Consider the following 20385-nt stretch of genomic DNA (forward strand, 5'->3'; position numbering starts at 1 on the left):
CAGAAATGTTTCAAGTTTCAAGTTTATTTATTTAGTCATGGCATATTACATGCATGAGACTATAACAGTATAATACAAATAAATCATCAATGTGGAATGCATTTGGTTGCTACTCATATCATACAATTGGTGCATTGCATATAATGATGCACGTATATAACGTTTTAGCTTTATGACTTGACAGGCCTATGTTAAGTGTTTACTGATTTCTAAAAACAAAGGATATATTCTAAAATAATTCTAAAACTGTTATAGTTACTATATCTATATACTTTTCATCAATATAATGTCAAGGCAATTAGTCGTTCATCGTAACAACACCTTTTCATTGCCTCTTGTAATACATACTAATCAGTCTATTCTATGACATGTAATTTCAATTTGACAATTTGACCTATTAACCAAAATATCAGATAAAATGGGAATATCACAGTTTCGGTATGAGCACTTGTCACGGTCCATTTTCCTCCTTTTGAGTAAGTTCTAATACAGCTTCTCCTAGTCTGATAAAATCATCCATGGTATTGTAGACCTGTGTCGACACCCTAACCATCAGTTGTCCTTCTAGTATCACTACGCAAGACGAAACATCAAAGCGGTCCAAGATCAGTTTCTTCAGTTCGAAGTTCTTCCCTTTGGATACGTCAGTACCTTCTGATCCCTTTTTCATATACATAAATTATCCATATTTAATCTATGTAATTAAATGCTTAGTCACAACAACACTCTGGACGTTATCCTATGGAAATAATTTCCTTAAAGGGACATCTGGATGTTTCTTTCTAAAAGACGGACTTTCATAACTTTCCTTAATAATTAAGTATGTACATTGTAAGTGCCAAATATCAACAATTAAAATGATGAGTTGCTATGCCCAATATTCAAGGGAGGCAACCCGCTTAAAAAGTAGAAAATATAACAGTTGTGTGAAAATAGGAATCTGCGTTTGTTTTGTGACGTTGAATAGCAATACAATATTTAAACACATTTTGGCACAAAAATGAATCCTCATATTAAAGAAACATGATTTGACATCTTTTACGTGCAGAATTGACGTAAAACACAGATTTAATTAAAAAAATAAAATTCAAATGGACGCTACTGTTTCCTTTCTAGGTGATAACAATATCTATCAAAGGAACAAAAATAATATCACCCTACAGCGCTAATTTTTTTCTTTTAGTGTGAATACCTTATTACATCCCTTTTACAAAAGTACAATTGAATGTTCCAATGTATATATTTGAAGGATAACCGTAGGGGCATTTTTATATATATCGCAGAAGTTACTGCGATATTCTGTTTGAATTTAAGTAATATTTTGTTTGTTAATTTTAAATGTTATTTTTGTTATTAACCCTGTGACGCTTGAAACGAAAAAGCAAGTAGCATCTTGGGTTAAAATAGATGTCTTACATGTAGTATTGTATGATTAGGACAGAAAATTAAACACATTGTCAATGAATATATATATATAAGACACGTTGTGACATATTGATATTAAAGGTAACAATTTTGGTATAGTTGTTTATTAAATGTGCCACGATATTATTGCATAGAATAAATAATAATATATATGAAAAACACACACATTAGGAAATCAATATCTTCCTGGGACAAATTATTTCGATAATATCATGAGGCGTTTTTAAATTTCTTGAGTGTTGGCAAAAATTATAATATTAAGGTATGGACCCGTATTGACTCTCGGCAAGTTTCTTTTGATTGTGTATTCCCATAATATCATTCATCTATTATTGTTTTATATTGAAATATGAATCAAAGGACATTTTTTTACGGTAAAGGTGGATTAAACGGTAGTTTACAAACCAAACTGTCTGAAAATCTTGGTATAAACGGTAGTTGTAGTATACGAATACACGGTGCTTTCATGTTCTCGGGAATAGCTAGGCACTTGGTTCCCCATTTTTCTTCGAGATATTTGATGCCTTCCGCCATTAATGTAGAATTGTACTGCACAATTTTTTCCTGAATTATTTTAAAGTATGTAAGCAAATTGTGCATCATATGTTTATAAACGTGAACATTGAATGTAGAGATAGACCCTAAATTTTTCAATGATAGTAATACATTAAATAAAGTCTAGAAATTGATTTCCAAGTCCTTAAAATAACCAAAAATGATTTCACAAATGTGAAGTTTATGATAGTTTTGTTAATATCAATAACAGAAGTTTTAATTTTTAATTTAAAGTTGTGATCCACAAAGAATGGCAACTCTTGCCTTGGGCTAGTACTTATAAGCAGAGATATCTACTAGTTTACTTCCCTTGCCATTACACAATTGAGTGGAAAATGAAAACTGTTTTAGACACAATATCATACTTTTTTGCACAACAAAAGCATTTAGGATTTATTCATTTGTGTTTGATTTACCCCTCAAAACATGGTTCCTATGATTCTGTCAACTTACATATGGTAAAAAATTAACTTTTAACAAGCCAATAATAAAAATGAAGTACCAGTAAGTTATAAATAATAGTGCAGATAATACAGTTTTGCTTGTATCAAAATGTCACAGTAGAAGCACTTTTGTAATACAAAACACCCGGTAGAATTAGTAAAGGTGCAATTTTATTGATCTCTATTTCCTATGCCTAAACATTGATGGTAAAACAACTTTTAAAAGGTGTGTATTACTACCTTTAGTTGTAACGTAAGAATAAATCAAATCATGGGTATAAAACATAATCTGACGTTGTAAATAAGCATTTAAAAACCATCGGAGTTCAGGGTAAAGCAGGTTAATAGATTTTGTTAATATAAAAAAACTAATTCCTGTACGAAAATAGAAACTGTTTTACAGCTGTAAAACGTCTGTAAAAGACCTGTATTTTAAAATTACAGCTTTAAGTTGAAATTATGACCAGAAATACAGTTGAAATTTACAGGTGTAAAGCATGCAGGTCTCTAAAATACAGCTGTAAATTTTTTTTGAAAGTTACAGCTGTAAAATGGTCATGTCTCAAAATTACAGCTGTGCCCTTTTTGGAGGGAAACATGAGTATTGTCAGCCATCTTTAATGCATTTTGAGGGATATAACTGAAATTCACAGGGACACAACATCAACTAAAATATTGGAATTTTAACCGTTGTGGAGTAAGTGCAAATGTTTAATTATCTAATATAGTTGTAAAAGGACATGTTTAAGTACATATATTAACTGTTTACACTATATTTGAAGCTGATGAGTTTAAAAGTCATAATGACAAAATTGTCCATGTTTTCATGACAAAGAAAGTTTTATAAACAAGATCTGATGCATAGTTTCTACCTTGTTTTATACTCTTGAATTTTGCAATTACTATACTGTAAACAGAATACATTTTGTTCTTTACTTACTATATTATTTGTTTTGCCAATTTTTGTAGTAATTGCTACCCTTTCTAGGGAATTACGATTCAAACTAAAGCTTTTTGTACCTGTGCTTTCGTCCTTTGAAATAATGCCCTCTTTTTCAACACCTGTAAAGTTTCTACAGCTGTAACATTCAGGCATATTTACAGCTGTAACTTTTTCAATTTTACAGCTGTAAGTTTTTTTTACAGCTGTATCTCATTTGCATATTTCGATTTGTTTTACAGTCGTTTTACACCTGTAAATTGAAATCTACAGCTGTTAAATCAATGTTGTTATATAACAGATACAGGCGTAAATTTGAAATAATCATGACTGTACTTTTAAACAAAAATACAGGTCTTTTACAGCTGTAAAATTTCGTACATTGTTATACCTTTGACAAATAAAATAGGCATTAGAAAACAGAAATGAGGATAAAGTTGATATAGTCTCATATGTTTTCTTTGTATGTTCTCGTCTTGTTTATTCATCGTATTTATGTGGTGCCAATGACTATATATTGCAATGAATCTGCCTTCATATTACTGTACTTGCCTGCCATTATAGCAAAATTATGGACAGAAAATAGTGTCCAATTTTAGACATGTAAGTTATTTCACATTTTAATGACAAGACAAAATCTGAATCATTTTTACACTTTGTAGATAGTTAAAATAAAAGAAGAAAGAGTTGTTTCAGCAGAACAAAGATTAAATGTTTTATATCCAGCATAATGTGGCACAGAGGAAAGACATCGAGTAAGAGTTGCTACAGACAAAGTATGTATCGCATTTTCAACAATCGGAGGTACAATGCTGTTCAGATACTATTTTCCAGAATAGACGTCCAATATACAGCTATGAATGTGCCAATAAAACGTTTTATTTTATATCATTCATTTCAATAAATAGATATAGAGATAAATATCTATACATGAAAACCGTTATAAAACATGTACACTAACCATTCCTCCTAGTCGCTCGTAATAATAAATTCCGTCAGCAGAACAAACGTAAGACGTGTCATCTCTTGTTCCTTTAATAAAGCAGGCAACAATAAGTTTCTTTTACAACCATTTATACATGTGAAATTGACGAAATATAATATTCGTGTAATCTCAAGGTTACATAGCTCAAGATGTATACCACAATATCAAGAATTTTGTAACAGATTGCAATGTCTATTAAATATCAAAAACCAAAAAGATAAAAAGACACATTCTCTCTGATTTAATATATCTATCCTAGGTTTAACGAAATGGAGCTGTCACTGTACCGAAAAGCCATTGAGGTGTTGGATGCGTAATTATTTCAAGTTATTTTCAGTTCCTACATAACTGAGTTAAATAGTCAAATGAGTCATCCGAGGTTGTTTAACACAACACATACTATTTGCATGTATACAAACTGGATCCCATCCATTGCATCATTTTTAATTTTCATTAGAATACATATGTAATTCCGATTATGAAAAGTACATGAATTTCCCCCATTTATTATATGGTCTGATGATATACTGTTTGCATTAACCTATTCATGGATGTCAGTTAAGTGGATGGTAATATAAGTATCACACAGATGTTATGTCCATCGAATAAGATGATACCTTTTTTTTCCAGATAAACGCAAGTTTCTTATAAGACCCAGCGGTGGTGCACAGTATTCAAATCTTATATTAAGACTAAAGACTAGATTTTAGTATTTTAATAATATAATTACTTTTATGAAAAATCTTTGTGTTTAACTTGCTTGATCAGCTTATTTGCAAGTGTGACACAATAATAGTTCACGCAACTATAATCAGTATTAAACTTGTTGATAGTTTTCAAGATGATGTTGATAATAGTTCGATTTAATTTAAATTTTACAGATCTCATTTCAAGAATGTAGGTGTTCTTCTAGCCAAATTATCGTCTAGATTTCTACGGATATAACTATTCCTATAGAGAACTTTATAATGGAGTGGAGAACCATAAAATAAACATTTACATTTTCTTGTAGTTCTAGATGGAACGACAATATTTTACCAAAGGCGCAAGACCGATTCATATCATATTCTCATTAATTATTACTCAACAAAATGATTGTCAATTTATTGATATATGCATTGAATTCCGAAAAAGTATTACATACAGGGACCACATTTTCGGATAGTTCAACGCCTTAAAAACCCAACAATTTCAAAGAACTTTTACATATCTTCGTTTTGTCAACAACGTAGATACATGGCGATGCAGATAATATCATCTAAAAGAGAATTTATGTATTTGTTCTTCTTTCTTACCTCGATTATATGCAAGTCACTAAGTTTATTTTCTGCTCTATATTGTTAAGTATAAAATATACTAATAAATGGAAGCATTTAGATATGATGAGTATTTAGAAGAATATTTTGAATTCAAGAAAGATATACCTTCATGTGCAAATGCATCATGCAAAGATTCATTGTCCAAAGTAGAAGTTACTAGGGGCTTGAACCAAGCATGATGACGTTTTGGATTCGTCCAAATGAAAGCACAAGCCCGAGGACAGAATAGCCATTTGTGTAAATTACCTGCAAACAGAATCTAAGACATTCTATTTCATGCTTTCAGTAGTTAATTGAAATATAACATTAGTTATATTTACAACTTTAACTCTCTAAATAGTGAGATCTTTATGTTATAATTTTGACAGTTACAGACCTGCGCTTGAACGCAAATTAATATAAATATTATTAGAAATAACTGATTTTCCCCCAAAATATACATCAACAAAGATTTAGAAGTACATAAATACCTATAAATACATAAAGATATGGACTCGATTATATCAAAATATAAAAGAAGTAAAACACTCTCAAAGAATCATTTTACATTTTTATCAATTTTAACTGTCTGGCATCATAATTTCGTGTATGATGTTACCCAATGCGCGTGACGCTGCACGGGTGAACTGGTATATTAATTGAAAAAAAAACATTTAAAAGACTTAACAAATGCGTTTGCTTTGCATGTAAAAAAGAAACATCTTTCATTCGTGAGCACAAATTTTTTAATTTTCACCCGAAGCTGCGCCATTTATGAAAAGATTGCCCCAGATATTCACTGTGCAAGATATAACGATTTTACACAGAAACAAACAAATAGTTGGTATAAAAACTAGAGGTCCTGAGAGTATAAAGCACAAAGAAACAACAATCTGACTGCCTTGTTCGTTTTGCACGTGCGCGCATTTCTGGCGTTCGCACATACTGGAACTGGGCAAGTTTTTCTCCAAACTATTTCAATTTTTTTCAAGTGAAGTTGTGTCGGACATTAATTATAATACAAACAAATCAAAGAACATCCTAACACGTATGCCTGTTAATATGATAAGATGATCAATAGTATTGATTATTATTCAACTTTACAATATTACACACTGTATTAGATCAGTTGCAAACATCATATGAAACAGACAGAGCTAATACAAAACATAACTGAGCCAATATGAGAAAAACTGGGCCAATACGGAATTCAAGCATTTTGATTGGTTCAAAAGAGAGGTTCAATATGGAGAAGTAACTTCCGTTAAATTTTTAAATGACGCCATTTTGTTTTACATCAGAGTTATAGATTACAATTTTTTTCACTTTTTGACAAAAAAATCATCTAAAATGTTCATGTAATAACCAGGTATGACTGAACGGGATGTACGTCTTCATAGATTACAACGATACTTTCGCTTATTCGGTATTGTGTAAAAGCAAGCGTGTCCTGTCAGAAATTCTGGCAGATGTCAAGGAAAGTTATGAGAAAATACGGAAACTCAGATTAATTAAAAGGATGGGACTTATCTTTAACAGATATTTTGATAGTGTGGACTATTTGTGCAATGATAAGTAGCGATTCAAATGCTGGAAAGTGCATGAATAAATTGGCGAACAAGAGTGTCAGTTGTGAACTGCAAACAATTTCGGATAAGAATTAAACGAGGCATGGAAGTGTATAATATGTGCTTGGTTGGTTGTATTATCTTGATCAACACATATATGTGTACAACTTTGTGTCTCGTTGCCTGCATGCCTGCAGCCTAAAAGGAAATGACTTTTAAAGCAGTTCAAATGACAAGATAACTCACTAAAGTAAATAAATAGGAATTCAAAAAATAAGGTAAGTTCTAGTTACTCTTGATTATGTCACATCAAAAAATCTCTCAAAATTATTCTCAAGAACCTACATAGGGGTCTACAACTCATTCTGTTTTACCAGCTCAAATGATTATGATTTCTAAAATAAATCTAAACAACTTGACAAGATTTTTCACCTGAACGCGCATAGCTGCCATAAGTTAACTCACAGAGTTCTTATACTGTTACCGTCAACAGTCGAAAGTTGAATAATAATATTATCATTAATCAAGCGATTTGATATTGGCCGAGTTATTTGTCCTCGGGCAGTCGGGCAATACGACAACCCTTGGAAATGAAACACAGAGTTTGTCCAGCATTCGATTAGGTAAAAATGACTTTCTTAGATAAACCTTTAAATTCATCAATGGCCTTCCGACACTGATCTTCAAAGTCAGTTTTTTTTATTATATACATTTTGTACGTACATTAATTCTGTCAAAAATAAGGCTTGTATTTCGCAAGCAAATATGAACAGGCAGAAAAGAATCCGTATTATACCTTTTGTATTGTATGTTGCCGGACTACTTTCATTTGGTATGCATGGCCTGACACAATTCTATAAATAGCGCACAAAAACTTCACTCATTTCTATTTAAATATCAACAAACATTTAAATTTCTTTCGATAACAAAACAACAAACAAACAAAAAGGTGGAGGTATACAATAAAAGGGTCATTACAACAGTAGCTAGATCTGGGATTTTTTATTCGGCTCTCGTTTATTTTGCAAGGACGGATCACACTCCGATCTGGCAAAATCCACTCGAGCCGAATACAGCATCCAAGATCGAGCTACTATTATGATAACCTTATTATATATATCAGTAATACTGGGACTTCTAGTATAAAATTACCGGTATAGAAATCAGCATCAATGTCCTGAACATCTACTTTAAGTTGACCTGGAATGTGAGCAGCGTCTACGACAATAACCATACCATGTTGATGACAAACTTCTACGATATGTTTGACTGGTAGCACAATAGATGATGGGCTTGTTATATGATCTATGTATAAAATTGCAAAATAGAGAAAAGGGGAAATTTCACAGGTCGCTCAACACGACAAAAACAAAAATGTTGCAGACTCGGTTCGATTGAGCCTGTTCATGGACGGTAGTGGAAATGCATGCTACCGTCCACGCCCTCTAGCCCCGGGTTGAGCAGAACTCAACATTTATACATGCTAAAAGTACAAAAAGCAATTTAGAGACATCAGCAGATGTATTCAAACGGCGGTGAACATGGAACCTTCAATGATACACGTGCTGAGGCGTGTAATTCCAGAGCGGCGTTTGGTCCCCAGATAAAGTAAAGGGTTTGCCTCAAACGAGAAAACAATGGGCAGAACTAAACAAACTGGAATTTAGGAAGGGGATCTGAGGTTATGGAGCCTGCGTATCACAGGAACTGTCAAAAGACAAAATTAAAAAGCAGGCAACATATCCAAGGGGTGATTAAACAATACCCAAGGCTATGAAAGTGGGAGTATTGGAACCACCCAGGCCGAAATGGTCATGTGCTGAACGATCTGAGAAGATCGAAATATAACAGCCCTGATTAAATGTACGGGGAGACATTTTACGGCCGCCACACGGCACAAACAACGCTGCTGTGATAATAAAATAGAGAAAAGTGGAAACTTCACAGGTCGCTCAACACGACAACAACGAAAATGTAGCAGGCTCGGTTTGATTGAGCCTGTTCATGGACGGTAGTGGAAATGCATGCTACCGTCCACACCCTCTAGCCCCGGGTTGGGCAGAACTCAACATTTACACATGCTAAAAGTACAAAAAGCAATTTAGAGACATCCGCAGATGTATTCAAACGGCGGTGAACATGGAACCTTCTATTATACACGTGTTGAGGCGTGTAATTCCATGAAGAGCGGCGTTTGGTCCCCAGATAAAGTAAAGGGTTTGCCCCAAACGAGAAAACAATCGGCAGAACTAAACAAACTGGAATCTAGGAAGGGAATCTGAGGTTATGGAGCCTGCGTATCACACGAACTGTCAAAAGACAAAATTAAAAAGCAGGCACCATATCCAAGGGGTGATTAAACAAGTTTACTACCTGATTTACAAAAAAAAAAATATTAAAGTCTACAAAACATTTTCAATGAAAAAAAGAGCGCTAGTTTAGATATCAACACGGTGTTTCATCATTCTATATAAAATATTTGGAAAGCATACGAACCCACTACCGCCAGTTTTACTTCAGGATGTTTTACCAAGAAATCTCTATACATTGCAACAATGGAGTCTTCATCAGTGACTGGGAATTTGATTTCTAATTCGTTCGTTTTAGAACCTGAATAGAACTGCCGATTTTGGTGTATTTAAATGGAGAAATGTTTGTCAAGTTAGTCACATTGTTTTAAAAATGGTTCTTGTGAAATTAAATGAAGATAAATATCTGATCCTAAAATGATTCATTCAATTCAATTAATAATTGTTCGATTGTGTGTGATTTTATCAGATAAAGCACGAACAAAATGTCGAAAACAGAAGTGTATTATAATGGCAGTGCGCTATTCTGAAAATTGATAGAAACCAATAAATTTTACAGTGCAAACACGGTTTGTTTTATCTCACCTTCCACCCTAGCAACAGTCGCAGCTGAGATCATTTTTACACCAACATACGTTAATGACGTAATAAGGAACGCATCTGATTTCTGTAGAGGAAACGACTTCAGAACTGTATTTATAGCTATAAAAAGAAAATCAAATTATCAGCAGTTAAAACAGTAGTCTCATCAATATTTGTTATATAATAATGGTGTGTTCTCTTTCTGTTTGTTTACTCCGCGTTAGATATAATTTAAAAGAAAGAAGCCTAATAAGTTGACATCAAGTTAAAAGATTCAAGTGTTTCAAAATAATCTATACAAGAGTTTTCGTAATCTAAAATGTAAACAAAACGTCACATTTTGCCAAATTTTAGTAAATTTCAACAACTTCATCGACAGGATTTTACGTTACATGTTTTTTTAATCTGCAACCAAATTTTATTAAATGATAGTTAGTGGAATTACGTGTATTCCTAGTTTACAATAAACTGTGTTATTTTGTGTTAGCCTGTGGATATCTAATACATATTTTAAAAATCTGAAACTGATCAATTTCTTTGTAATAATAAAGACCCGATATGTCCCAACAATAAAGCAAGATGGGTACAGCAACTGAATCAAATAACTGTTATTTGGTTTTAACATCCAGTTTTACTTTATCAAACACATATAAGATATCATGATAAGCAACCAAGGCGTGATCTGATAACATTTACACAGAATCCAGAAGGTTAGCCGAATCTGTAAATATAGCACAAAGAAAAGTAAAATGGTCATAATTCCATCACATTCCCTGTTGACCAAATATTCCTCACGATGATCATTTATTATTCCAAAATACATGTCTTTGTTTAATTTTCATTCAGTGTTATTTCCCATTTTAAAGAGTACTGCTGCATTAATTTTTATCCATTTGTGGTGGAAAGCTAACTGAATCAGCTGTAAAAAGTAGGCAGACAAGATCATATACATGGATAATAACTTGTTGTTTTTTGTCAGCCAATGCTTCTAAGTCAATTTTGGAAACGTTGTAGTTTTTACACAATATAAAAAGGAGATGAGATAATGGTCCTATTTGCTTAAAGCCATATGTAATATCAAACCTCAGACATAGATTAACTAGATGATATTTTCACACAGTATTTACATACATGTAACTATGTAGGCCTTTATTTATATTAATCACTTTAAAGAAGTAATGTAAGCTATTCATAGGCGTGTATTTTACGGTACAAGGTACGGGATGGCATCGACTAAACTCGTGTATTAATTACCGAAATGGCCGGAACGGTGTGTATTTTCTTCTTTTGTTGGAGCACTTTCGAGGCTATTATATCGTTTCGAATCATCTTCATTATCCTTTGCTACATTAGACTGTCTTCCTTTGTTTTCTTGATCCAGAACGGAACCCTGACGTTGCTTTTTACTTCCTTTGTAATTATATTTAGCTTTTGTGCAACTGCTTTCCTTCATTTTCTGACAGTTCTTGTTCTTGCCTTCTTTACATTTCCTTGCATCATCAGGCACACACGGCTTGGGTTCTTGTTTGTCATTTCTGTCTCTGGTTGTTTCCTTTTTACAATTTGGCTTATTCTTGTGTTTTCTTGCAGATTTTGTTACTGATCTGACAACATTACATACTTTTTCAGGTTCATTGCGTGAATAGCACTGGCCTTAATTTCACTTGCCTTTTGCCCATATCGAAGTCGCTTATATGATCTTAAATAAAATCTAGACCAATGATACCATCGACAGTTATATCATATACAATGACTGAATGTTCAAATTCCCTTTGACCTAGTTTTAACATCATATTATTTTGACCAAATATTTTCAAATTAGATCCACATACACCTTGGATATTTATGTTTTGTTGTAATATTGGTGTTTTACTTGCATTCTCAAATGCCTCTTTTGAAATTAATGTCACTGCGCTACCAGTGTCTAGTAAGAAATCGACAAGTTTGCCATCTATTTCCACTTTAACATAAAACCCATTGTCTCCAACTTGACCAATAATACTGGCGTTCGTTTCATCAGGTAAAGTTTCTGTGTGTTGGTTGTCGCCATTTCTATGTTCACCCTCTGAACTGTGATGATTTTGATTACTAGGCCTTGTTACTTTTCTTGACGCCCACCCTCGACCTACAGAGTGAACACTGTCCCGTTTCCCGATAGATTGCCTTCTGCAGGTACATTTAGATCAGTGTCCACCAAAACCTGCTTGTGTGGACAGTTCCTGCAAAGATGGTCAGATGCTTGACAGATGTAGCATCTTCTCGGTCCATCTTGCGATCTTCTTTTCATACCCATATCAATCAATTTTATTAAGTCTGTACTGAATTGATCTTAGAGTTCTCTTTAACTGTGCATCACTGTGTTACGCATTGTTCTCTCTTGTCATTTCGATATTGTCCATAATTATTTTCAGTCCTAACTTGCCTTACTGTACCTTTATTTGTTGAAGTTTCAGATGTTTCACATAACAGTTCATCATATCTTTCTACTACTTCAACTGCTTCTAAGATGGTCTTACAGTCACGGTCCATTACCCTACATTTCAATGGACAAGGCCTTGTAGAGAGCAAGCATTTCTTGAGCTTCTGGTTCTAAGTTACGATAGGCCTTTTTGACTAACAAGGGAGGTCGTCGCCAAAAGCGGCTATAGATTCTCCATGCAACTTGGATCTAGCTTGAAATTTAGACACCATCTTGTGTGTTGATGTGCACTGCTCCAGCGACAGTGCAAGGCGATCGTAATTGCATTTCGCTTCTGCAGAGAGACTTGAATAGAATATGCGTGCTTGACCCTTCAGACTTGCTGCTAAGGTGAGTAGCATTTCCTTCTCTGTCCATTGACCAAGTTCTGCGCAATCCTCAAAATGGGAAATGAATTGTTCCCAGTCCTCGTCTCCTGTATACTGATCAGGTTTAATTACTAAAGAGTGTCTTGCTTGTCTACAGCAACAATGAACATGTCTGTCATTTATAGAATTTCTGTCATCGTGTCCGTCCTCTGAAATTCTGCTACGACGTCTTGGAGGTCCTTCTTCATCTCCATGATCACCTTGACCTATGTTAAATTCGACCTCAGGATCGGAATTATGCATTTTTTTCTATGTGCAAATTTACACGAGATACAAAATTCAAAATTTTGGCCAAACTATACCTGCCTCGCAGGAGGCTTTCCTCGGCCTTAACCTATTACCTTTTTTATGGTAGGGAGAGATAACTTATCTTTCACTTATAAGCCGTCAATTTTTTTTTTCTCGCAAGATCAGATTCCAATCGCTTTTCTGTCCGAAATCATCAATATCCCAATCCGTCTGCTGCCAAATCTGAATCTGATGTCATATTTAAATAAAAAGCGTATCTAAGGATTCAGTTCTTGTTTACACGAGTATTTAATTAGAAATACAGTCCGAATGTGTATACGCGGTTCTTGATATTAGATAGAACTAATATCTGCACTTCTGACACCAAATGTAAGCTATTCATAGGCGTGTATTTTACGGTACAAGGTACGGGATAGCATCGACTAAAATCCTGTATTAATTACCGAAATGGCCGGAACGGTAAAATACCACAAGTAGAAAATAGCAATAAAAGCCCTTGAACATTTTATAACTTTTAATTGATACTGAAATGGTATGTTATATTTATAAATGATGTTGAAACAAAACAACCAAAATAATTTGTAAATGCGTTGCTTTTGTAATAGTTCTTTGGAGGGGTGAAAGTTGTTAACGTTCATTGGTAGTATGCTTCTCCAGTGCTTTTCTTGTGAATTGTTACTTGTATCTATGATCAAATGTAGACTCTACTGTCTAACGGTTTTATTAACTTACGGATTCCGTAACTTACGGAAATCGTATATAATCTGTACTTGTACTGTTTCTTGTGTAGATTTTATAAATACTGTTATTAACTGACGGATTTTATTCACTTACGGATTCCGTGACTTACGGAAAATGTAACCTTGCGGATCAAACGTAAAATTTAACCATATATCCGTTCTCACGGATGGAAAGCCGTCAACTGAAGACGAACGCTGTATTTATAACCTTTACAGCATTAATTTCCGTAAATTGTAAACAGTCTTTTTGAGTCTAACCAATGAGCGCGACTTACGGATTTTCTCGACCAATGAAAATGTTCCGTTAGTCTCAGGACTCTGATATTCCAGTTCCGTTCAAAACGTAGATCCGTTAGCCGATTTAAACTAGGGAACTGTTTAGTTGCATGTCCTTTACCATAAGAAAAGATACATTTCGGTTCTTTGCTCGGATAATGGTATTCCAAAATACTTGTGTTACTTAAGAATGACTTTGGGTAAATCAATTGTTTGTTGTGACTTACGGAAACAAGATCCGCGTTTCGGCTGCACTTCAAGTTGAATTCGAGCTCCTCAGGTAACTGGCAGACAGTTTTACGTTAAGTTTAATAGAAAACCCATTAGTTTGTTCTTTGATTTATACGTAGTTTGCATGAGAGCAGCTCATATGATTTTAGTGAGACAGTAAAATCGTTTGTCATCGGTTTCCGCGGCAGGGTAAACACTTCCCCATAAATATAAATATCTTCTCCAGCTTTTTATACAAGTACTCTCAATAGTTTTCAGAGAATGAATGAAACTGAAATTAAAGGAATTTATGTTCTCTTGAGAAATAAATCTATGTTATTTTTCAGTAGGTACGCAAGAGCTATAATTTTTGCTTCTGTTACTCTAATCCAGTCCATATAATATAACGTGCCTCGATTAATCAATTTCACGCACGAGCAGTTCACGGGTGTGGTCATTTTGATCAATTTTATATTTCAAACCGGTTAATTCCTTCACAAATAACTAAGCAGGCAAGTCGACACTTCGAGTATAAAAATAAGTTTATCACATGTTTGAAGAGCTGGCGTTTAAATATTTATCTGAATATTTAATTTGTCTAAATGTTACGACCTGTATCATGTCCAATTTTCATTTAATACAAGAAAAACGAATCAATGTAATAGATCAAGGAAGTCGGGGGGTGGAGACACCTTTCTGTTTGCAGCATTTGGATATCACTACCTCCCCCCTCCCTCCAAATTAAAATGAATAACTAAAAGATGGGGGTAAAAAAGATATATAAATAGGAGTTAGGCAGCCGGCTCGCAGTTTCCCGACTTACCTTTGAAATAATCCTGTTAGCAAAATGAAATAGATTCAGCGAAAATTTTAAGGTTGTGTAACAAAAGAAACTGTTTATTTTTATTCAGTAAAGAAAATATTTTATTTTGTAGAGTATGACAGTTATGTTGTTTCAAGTAAACACGCGGGCAGCAGTGAACTTGTTTATTTTGCTGCAAAATATCATCTTCTTAAGAGCTAAAAATATTATTTTAAAGACTAAAGTTTTAATTGTTAGTCGTGACTTTTGTTCCCATCGTGGCTGATATATTGCTGCATAAACATGGCAAAAATATTATATCTATTTGGCAGTTTTATTCTAATTATATATTCTCTTGCACTTGCACTGGATTCATATTTTTGTTTCCTTTAAATCCATTATCATAATGTTGAGAATTCGTTGAGCATCTTGGCCTCGGATCTTCGGCAGCTGGATTTGCTAGCACAATTTGCAATTTTGCATTCTCCTTCCATTGTCTAGTACATGTGTGCTTATCATAAATTTAGAGCTTCAGTATCATAGCGTTGCCTATTTTGTTTCTATGCAATTTGGCTAGAAATCTATCATTTCATGCTTCATTTTATAATACTTCTATCTCATACAATATGCTATGATATTTCATTAATTTTCTGTAATGATATTATAATAATAAAAGTCACGGCCTTATCCCATTCAATCAGCTTTTGTTATTTATTGTCAATAGTCAGAAGCGACAGGCTGCTCTTACTGATATATGGTTAAAATCTAGGTCAGTTCTCGTCATGGTTAAAACAACATGTCTCTCAGAGTGTGGGCGAGTCTGTCGCTTCTTATATTCATGTCCTACTGATAAAATAATTTTAGTTTGGTCTTCATTATTGTAGACAGAAATAATTTATTGGTAACACCGTATTTGTGACAGGTTGGTCTTTGTCAGTGTACATTTGATAACAGTATTTATCCATAACGCATCTTTTATACCAATATCAAATGTTCTCTTACAGTCAATAAAAGCGCACCAAAGTCGGCCCTATTATGAATAAACATTTGAATGTAACAGTTGTGGAGCGATAATCACGAAATCCAATCTGTATGCAACAATAGACTTGTTCACCTTAACAACACTTGTTCACTTTATTTCTTAGCGATAAAGGAAATACTTTAGCAATGACATTTACTAAGGTTATCCCTCTATAATAAGAAAGGTCTTTAACATTCTCTTTCTTATAAATAGGTACAATTATACCTGTACATATTATTAAGTAAGAAATACAGATATGGTAAAATGAAGATCTTTGCATCAATGTGTAATAGGAGCGGATAACTGTGCAGCCCGATACAGGACTCGAACCTGCGACCTTCTGCTTGCAAGTCAGATGCTCTACCAACTAAGCTAATCGGACAATCGATACCATGACTAATTATATACATTATATACACACTGCTGCATTTCTCCCTCCTTTTTTAAAGACAAACTCAGATTCTTTTGACTAACCCAGCCATTGCTTCACCCTAGCTCTAGGATTCCAAGGCTAGTCACCACACTCACGGCACCAATGTAATAGGAGCGGAAAAATGTGCAGCCCGATACAGGACTCGAACTTGCGACCTTCTGCTTGCAAGTCAGATGCTCTACCAACTGAGCTAATCGGACAATCGATATCATAGAATAATTATATACATTATATACACACTGCTACAAATGCAAAACTCAGCCAAATTACCTTCAAAATCGTTATAAAGACGTAAGCCTAGATATGAAAGTGTTAGTTATTTGTTATATCTTTTAAGGTAGTTCTGTATAGTCCGGGCGGATCGAAATTTTTTCTACAATGCAGAATTTGATTCAACTAAGAATTTTCAAAACTTCAGCATATACATAGAAAATTAGGCAAATAAAAAAATCGAGTAGTGTGCTTGATATTTTGCTAGGCTGTTTGAAAATGTTGGACCTTACACATGTTTTCATGATGGGCGTCTATGGGAAAATCACAGCTTTGAGAACATTTTCGCGAATAGAAATTATTCCGCAATGTAGATTTTAATGAAACTTTTCACAGTTGTAAACGAAAATATGGTCTATCATAATTATGGTGAAATAAAATGTACAGGTCATGCGCTTGTTTTGTTTTAGATATTTACCCATGATTAAAGAGATCCACAAGTTACATTATATTAAGACATTATTTTGAATCATTTAACGTGTCGAACGTTTTAATATAAAGTTAAAAGATAAGAAAGATAGTAACGTTGCTGTTTTCATAAAATTACTCATTGGTTGCCATTAAGTCATAAAACGATTTTCATTTCCGCATACAGAGCCCAGGTTTTATTCTACGTTGTCCAAATAAATGACGTTACGCCATTACTTCCGGTTTATCAAACGTGCAGAACTACCTTAATCCCGATATTGTCAATACAAGATTTTCAAGTTAGTTTGATTACTTATTTTTTTTTGCAGGTAAATGATATGTATTCCTTCAGTGTGAACGAGTTCAAAGCTCACCTCTAGTCACATTTTGCACGAGGAATGTGTCCTCGGTATGTATACCCATAAACGTTGCCACTTTAGCCGTTGATGTTCGAAGGTATGTACAAACGTTGTATCGGAACCAAATGTCTGGATGTGACTCAAGTTCAGTCAAATACCTGAAATATCTATTCCAATTGTATCACAAACGAATGCTTTACTGTTGAGGTAATTAAGCTTGCCATATGTTCTAATTAAAATCTTCAACTGGAAATCGTTTTCTCAAGCAAGTCTTAAATGTAAACAAAAAACAATAACAACAAAAAACATGACTTAAACACACACCTTTTGTAGAGACCGTACCATAGCTCTTCGCATACTTTGATTTTTCAAACTAAAGTGATTTTTACAAGTGCACCGGTTACGATAAAAATGTAAACAACGGACTCTGTCTATGAAACTTTGACATGAATGAATGACACTCGATCTCAGTCATAATACTGATTGACAGTGAAATCTAATGACTCCATGTGTTGCAGAAAGGTATTTAGTTTGTAACTGTAATTTCCGATCAATTGAAATCCTCTTAAAACTGGTAAAATAATTACTTATATTTGGACAAATCTCATCGTCTTTGCCGTTCGGCAGCTGCAAAAAGGGCAAATATAAAAGATTCAGTGTAAGTAATATTTCACTGGTACTGCCAGTCAGTAAGTTCATACTCTGAACAACACGTCAGAGAAATTTGGGCAGATTTGACCAATTATGACGTTGGCAGCATTAGATTATATTTTTTTCTTTACACAAAAATTGCCGTTAGGTAACAAAGCGAATACGCCGATAATCCGGAGTTCACCGATTATTGTTCCAGTTTACGCAATGTAATCCAGCAATTAAACTGCATAGCTATTAGCTACTGCTGTTATAGGGAAGTGGTAGAGTGTCTGCCTTAGGGGTGAGAGGTCCTGGGTTCGAGTCCCAGTTAGAGCTTAACTCTATTTAGATTCTGCTAAAGCATAGTTTTGCTGTTAATAGACTGTTCCAGATGTTCTAAATTTTTAGCACACAGTATCATGGATCAGTATTTAGCAATCCAGATCAAAGTTGAATGTTAAATCAAATGCACCCAATTAGAAAATATTGACTATATTATGTCCCTTTGATGTTTATGCTCTCCATGTTCAAGAAGAGTTACATTTCCTTAATCACAAAATTTTCGTTCGTTATCATGAAAATATTAAATGCTCATAACTCCGCACTTCTGGTTAAAATATTGTCTATATTTCTGTTTTTGAGAAATATATGGACATTTCTCTTCATTTCAAAGCTTTTTAACTGGCTTCAAATCTATGATTTGAAAAACTTAGGTACTATCTCTACCTTTTGGTGCAGTAATATTGTCACTTGACATCATCATAAATGTAATATTGATGAGTATCAGCTACAAGTACATTTCAAATCACTTTCAAAGTAAGTGATTAATTACATTAAAATCCTAATTACTGTATGTACAGGTAATAGTTATTAGTTGTATTAAATACAGAAATCAATTTAGACATTTAGACAATAGCATTGTCGATCTCTAGTTATTTACACTCAAACTATTACCAAAATATATTTACTAAAGCAACAAAGTTTTCAAGTTTTATTTTTGCCCACAGGCTATTTTACAGTATTTATTTGCATTCTTATGACCTTTCGGCAAAGGCTATACATGTGTCTATTCGATAGTGATTTTATTGAACGATAGGGGTTAGTGAGTTGGGTTTACGGCGAATCAAGACTGCATGTGCTTACAGAATTATATAACGCGTCCGTCAGTTTTTTTTTAACAGAAACTCCTTCCTAACATATAACTGACCTTTGTTGGAAGGTCATTTTTGAAAAAAATCAATAGGTTGAATGTTTTGACATTAATTTAATTCATTACAACTATCGAGATATGTATTTGTTTTGGGGAAAGTGTTAATCTTATTCCTGACTTTATAGTTGCTATAATATTAAGAATATTTCATAAGTATCATTGGTGTTGCGCGTTTTGTCTTTTTGCTAAAAGCTACTGAAAAAACGCCTTATTTACCTGGCTTGTCTTTCATGTACATATCTTGGTATGCTCCCGTAAGCACCATGGTTTAGAAACACACTGTTCTCACGTAGCATAAACTCCTTTCTAATGTCCTTCCCAAATGCTGGAACAACATCGTCTTTGCTGGTCGTCATCAGAGCTTGTAACACTGTTGTTTGTGTTCAGGATGTGAGTGCTGTTCAACGGCAATAGAATTAAAAGTATCTTTAAATCCAGTAACTATATATGCTACATGTTTTATAAATATGCAATATATTTTGCAGCATTTACTTGTTTTTTAAATTGCTTGCTGTATGCGAATAAGCGATATGGTATATTAAACTGTTATTCTATCTAAGTACGTTTAAACGTATGCAGTTACTACATTACTGTCTAGCTTTGGTAATGTATTATTGATATGCATGTTTCATTTGCATGTTTCCATAGTTTATAAATACTTTATTTTCTAAGTTACCAGCTATCCCTGCTATCTATAAGGAACGAGTTTCTAAATAAGCTTAGCTTTCTACTCAATCCTTGATTTGTGTAAATGTATGTTTGCTGTATATTTGCTGAAAATAAATATTGTTTAAACCAACTGTAAATTTTCAAAGAAACGAA

General features: G+C 33.7%; 1 protein-coding gene across 1 annotated transcript; it reads right to left on the bottom strand.

Annotated features, from left to right (window-relative positions):
• Nucleotides 1-20085, bottom strand: LOC123530484 (uncharacterized). Its single transcript, XM_053520782.1, has 8 exons — nt 19780-20085; nt 17736-17878; nt 10109-10225; nt 8367-8519; nt 5773-5913; nt 4325-4395; nt 1831-2097; nt 1-661 (listed from the first exon to the last, which is right to left on the bottom strand). The coding sequence occupies exons 1-8, from the start codon at nt 19917-19919 to the stop codon at nt 452-454; spliced, it is 1242 nt and encodes a 413-aa protein (XP_053376757.1). The 5' UTR covers nt 19920-20085; the 3' UTR covers nt 1-451.
• Nucleotides 20086-20385: the final 300 nt, after the last annotated feature.

This window comes from Mercenaria mercenaria, chromosome 13, assembly GCF_021730395.1.
Source record: "Mercenaria mercenaria strain notata chromosome 13, MADL_Memer_1, whole genome shotgun sequence".
NCBI lineage: Eukaryota > Metazoa > Mollusca > Bivalvia > Venerida > Veneridae > Mercenaria > Mercenaria mercenaria.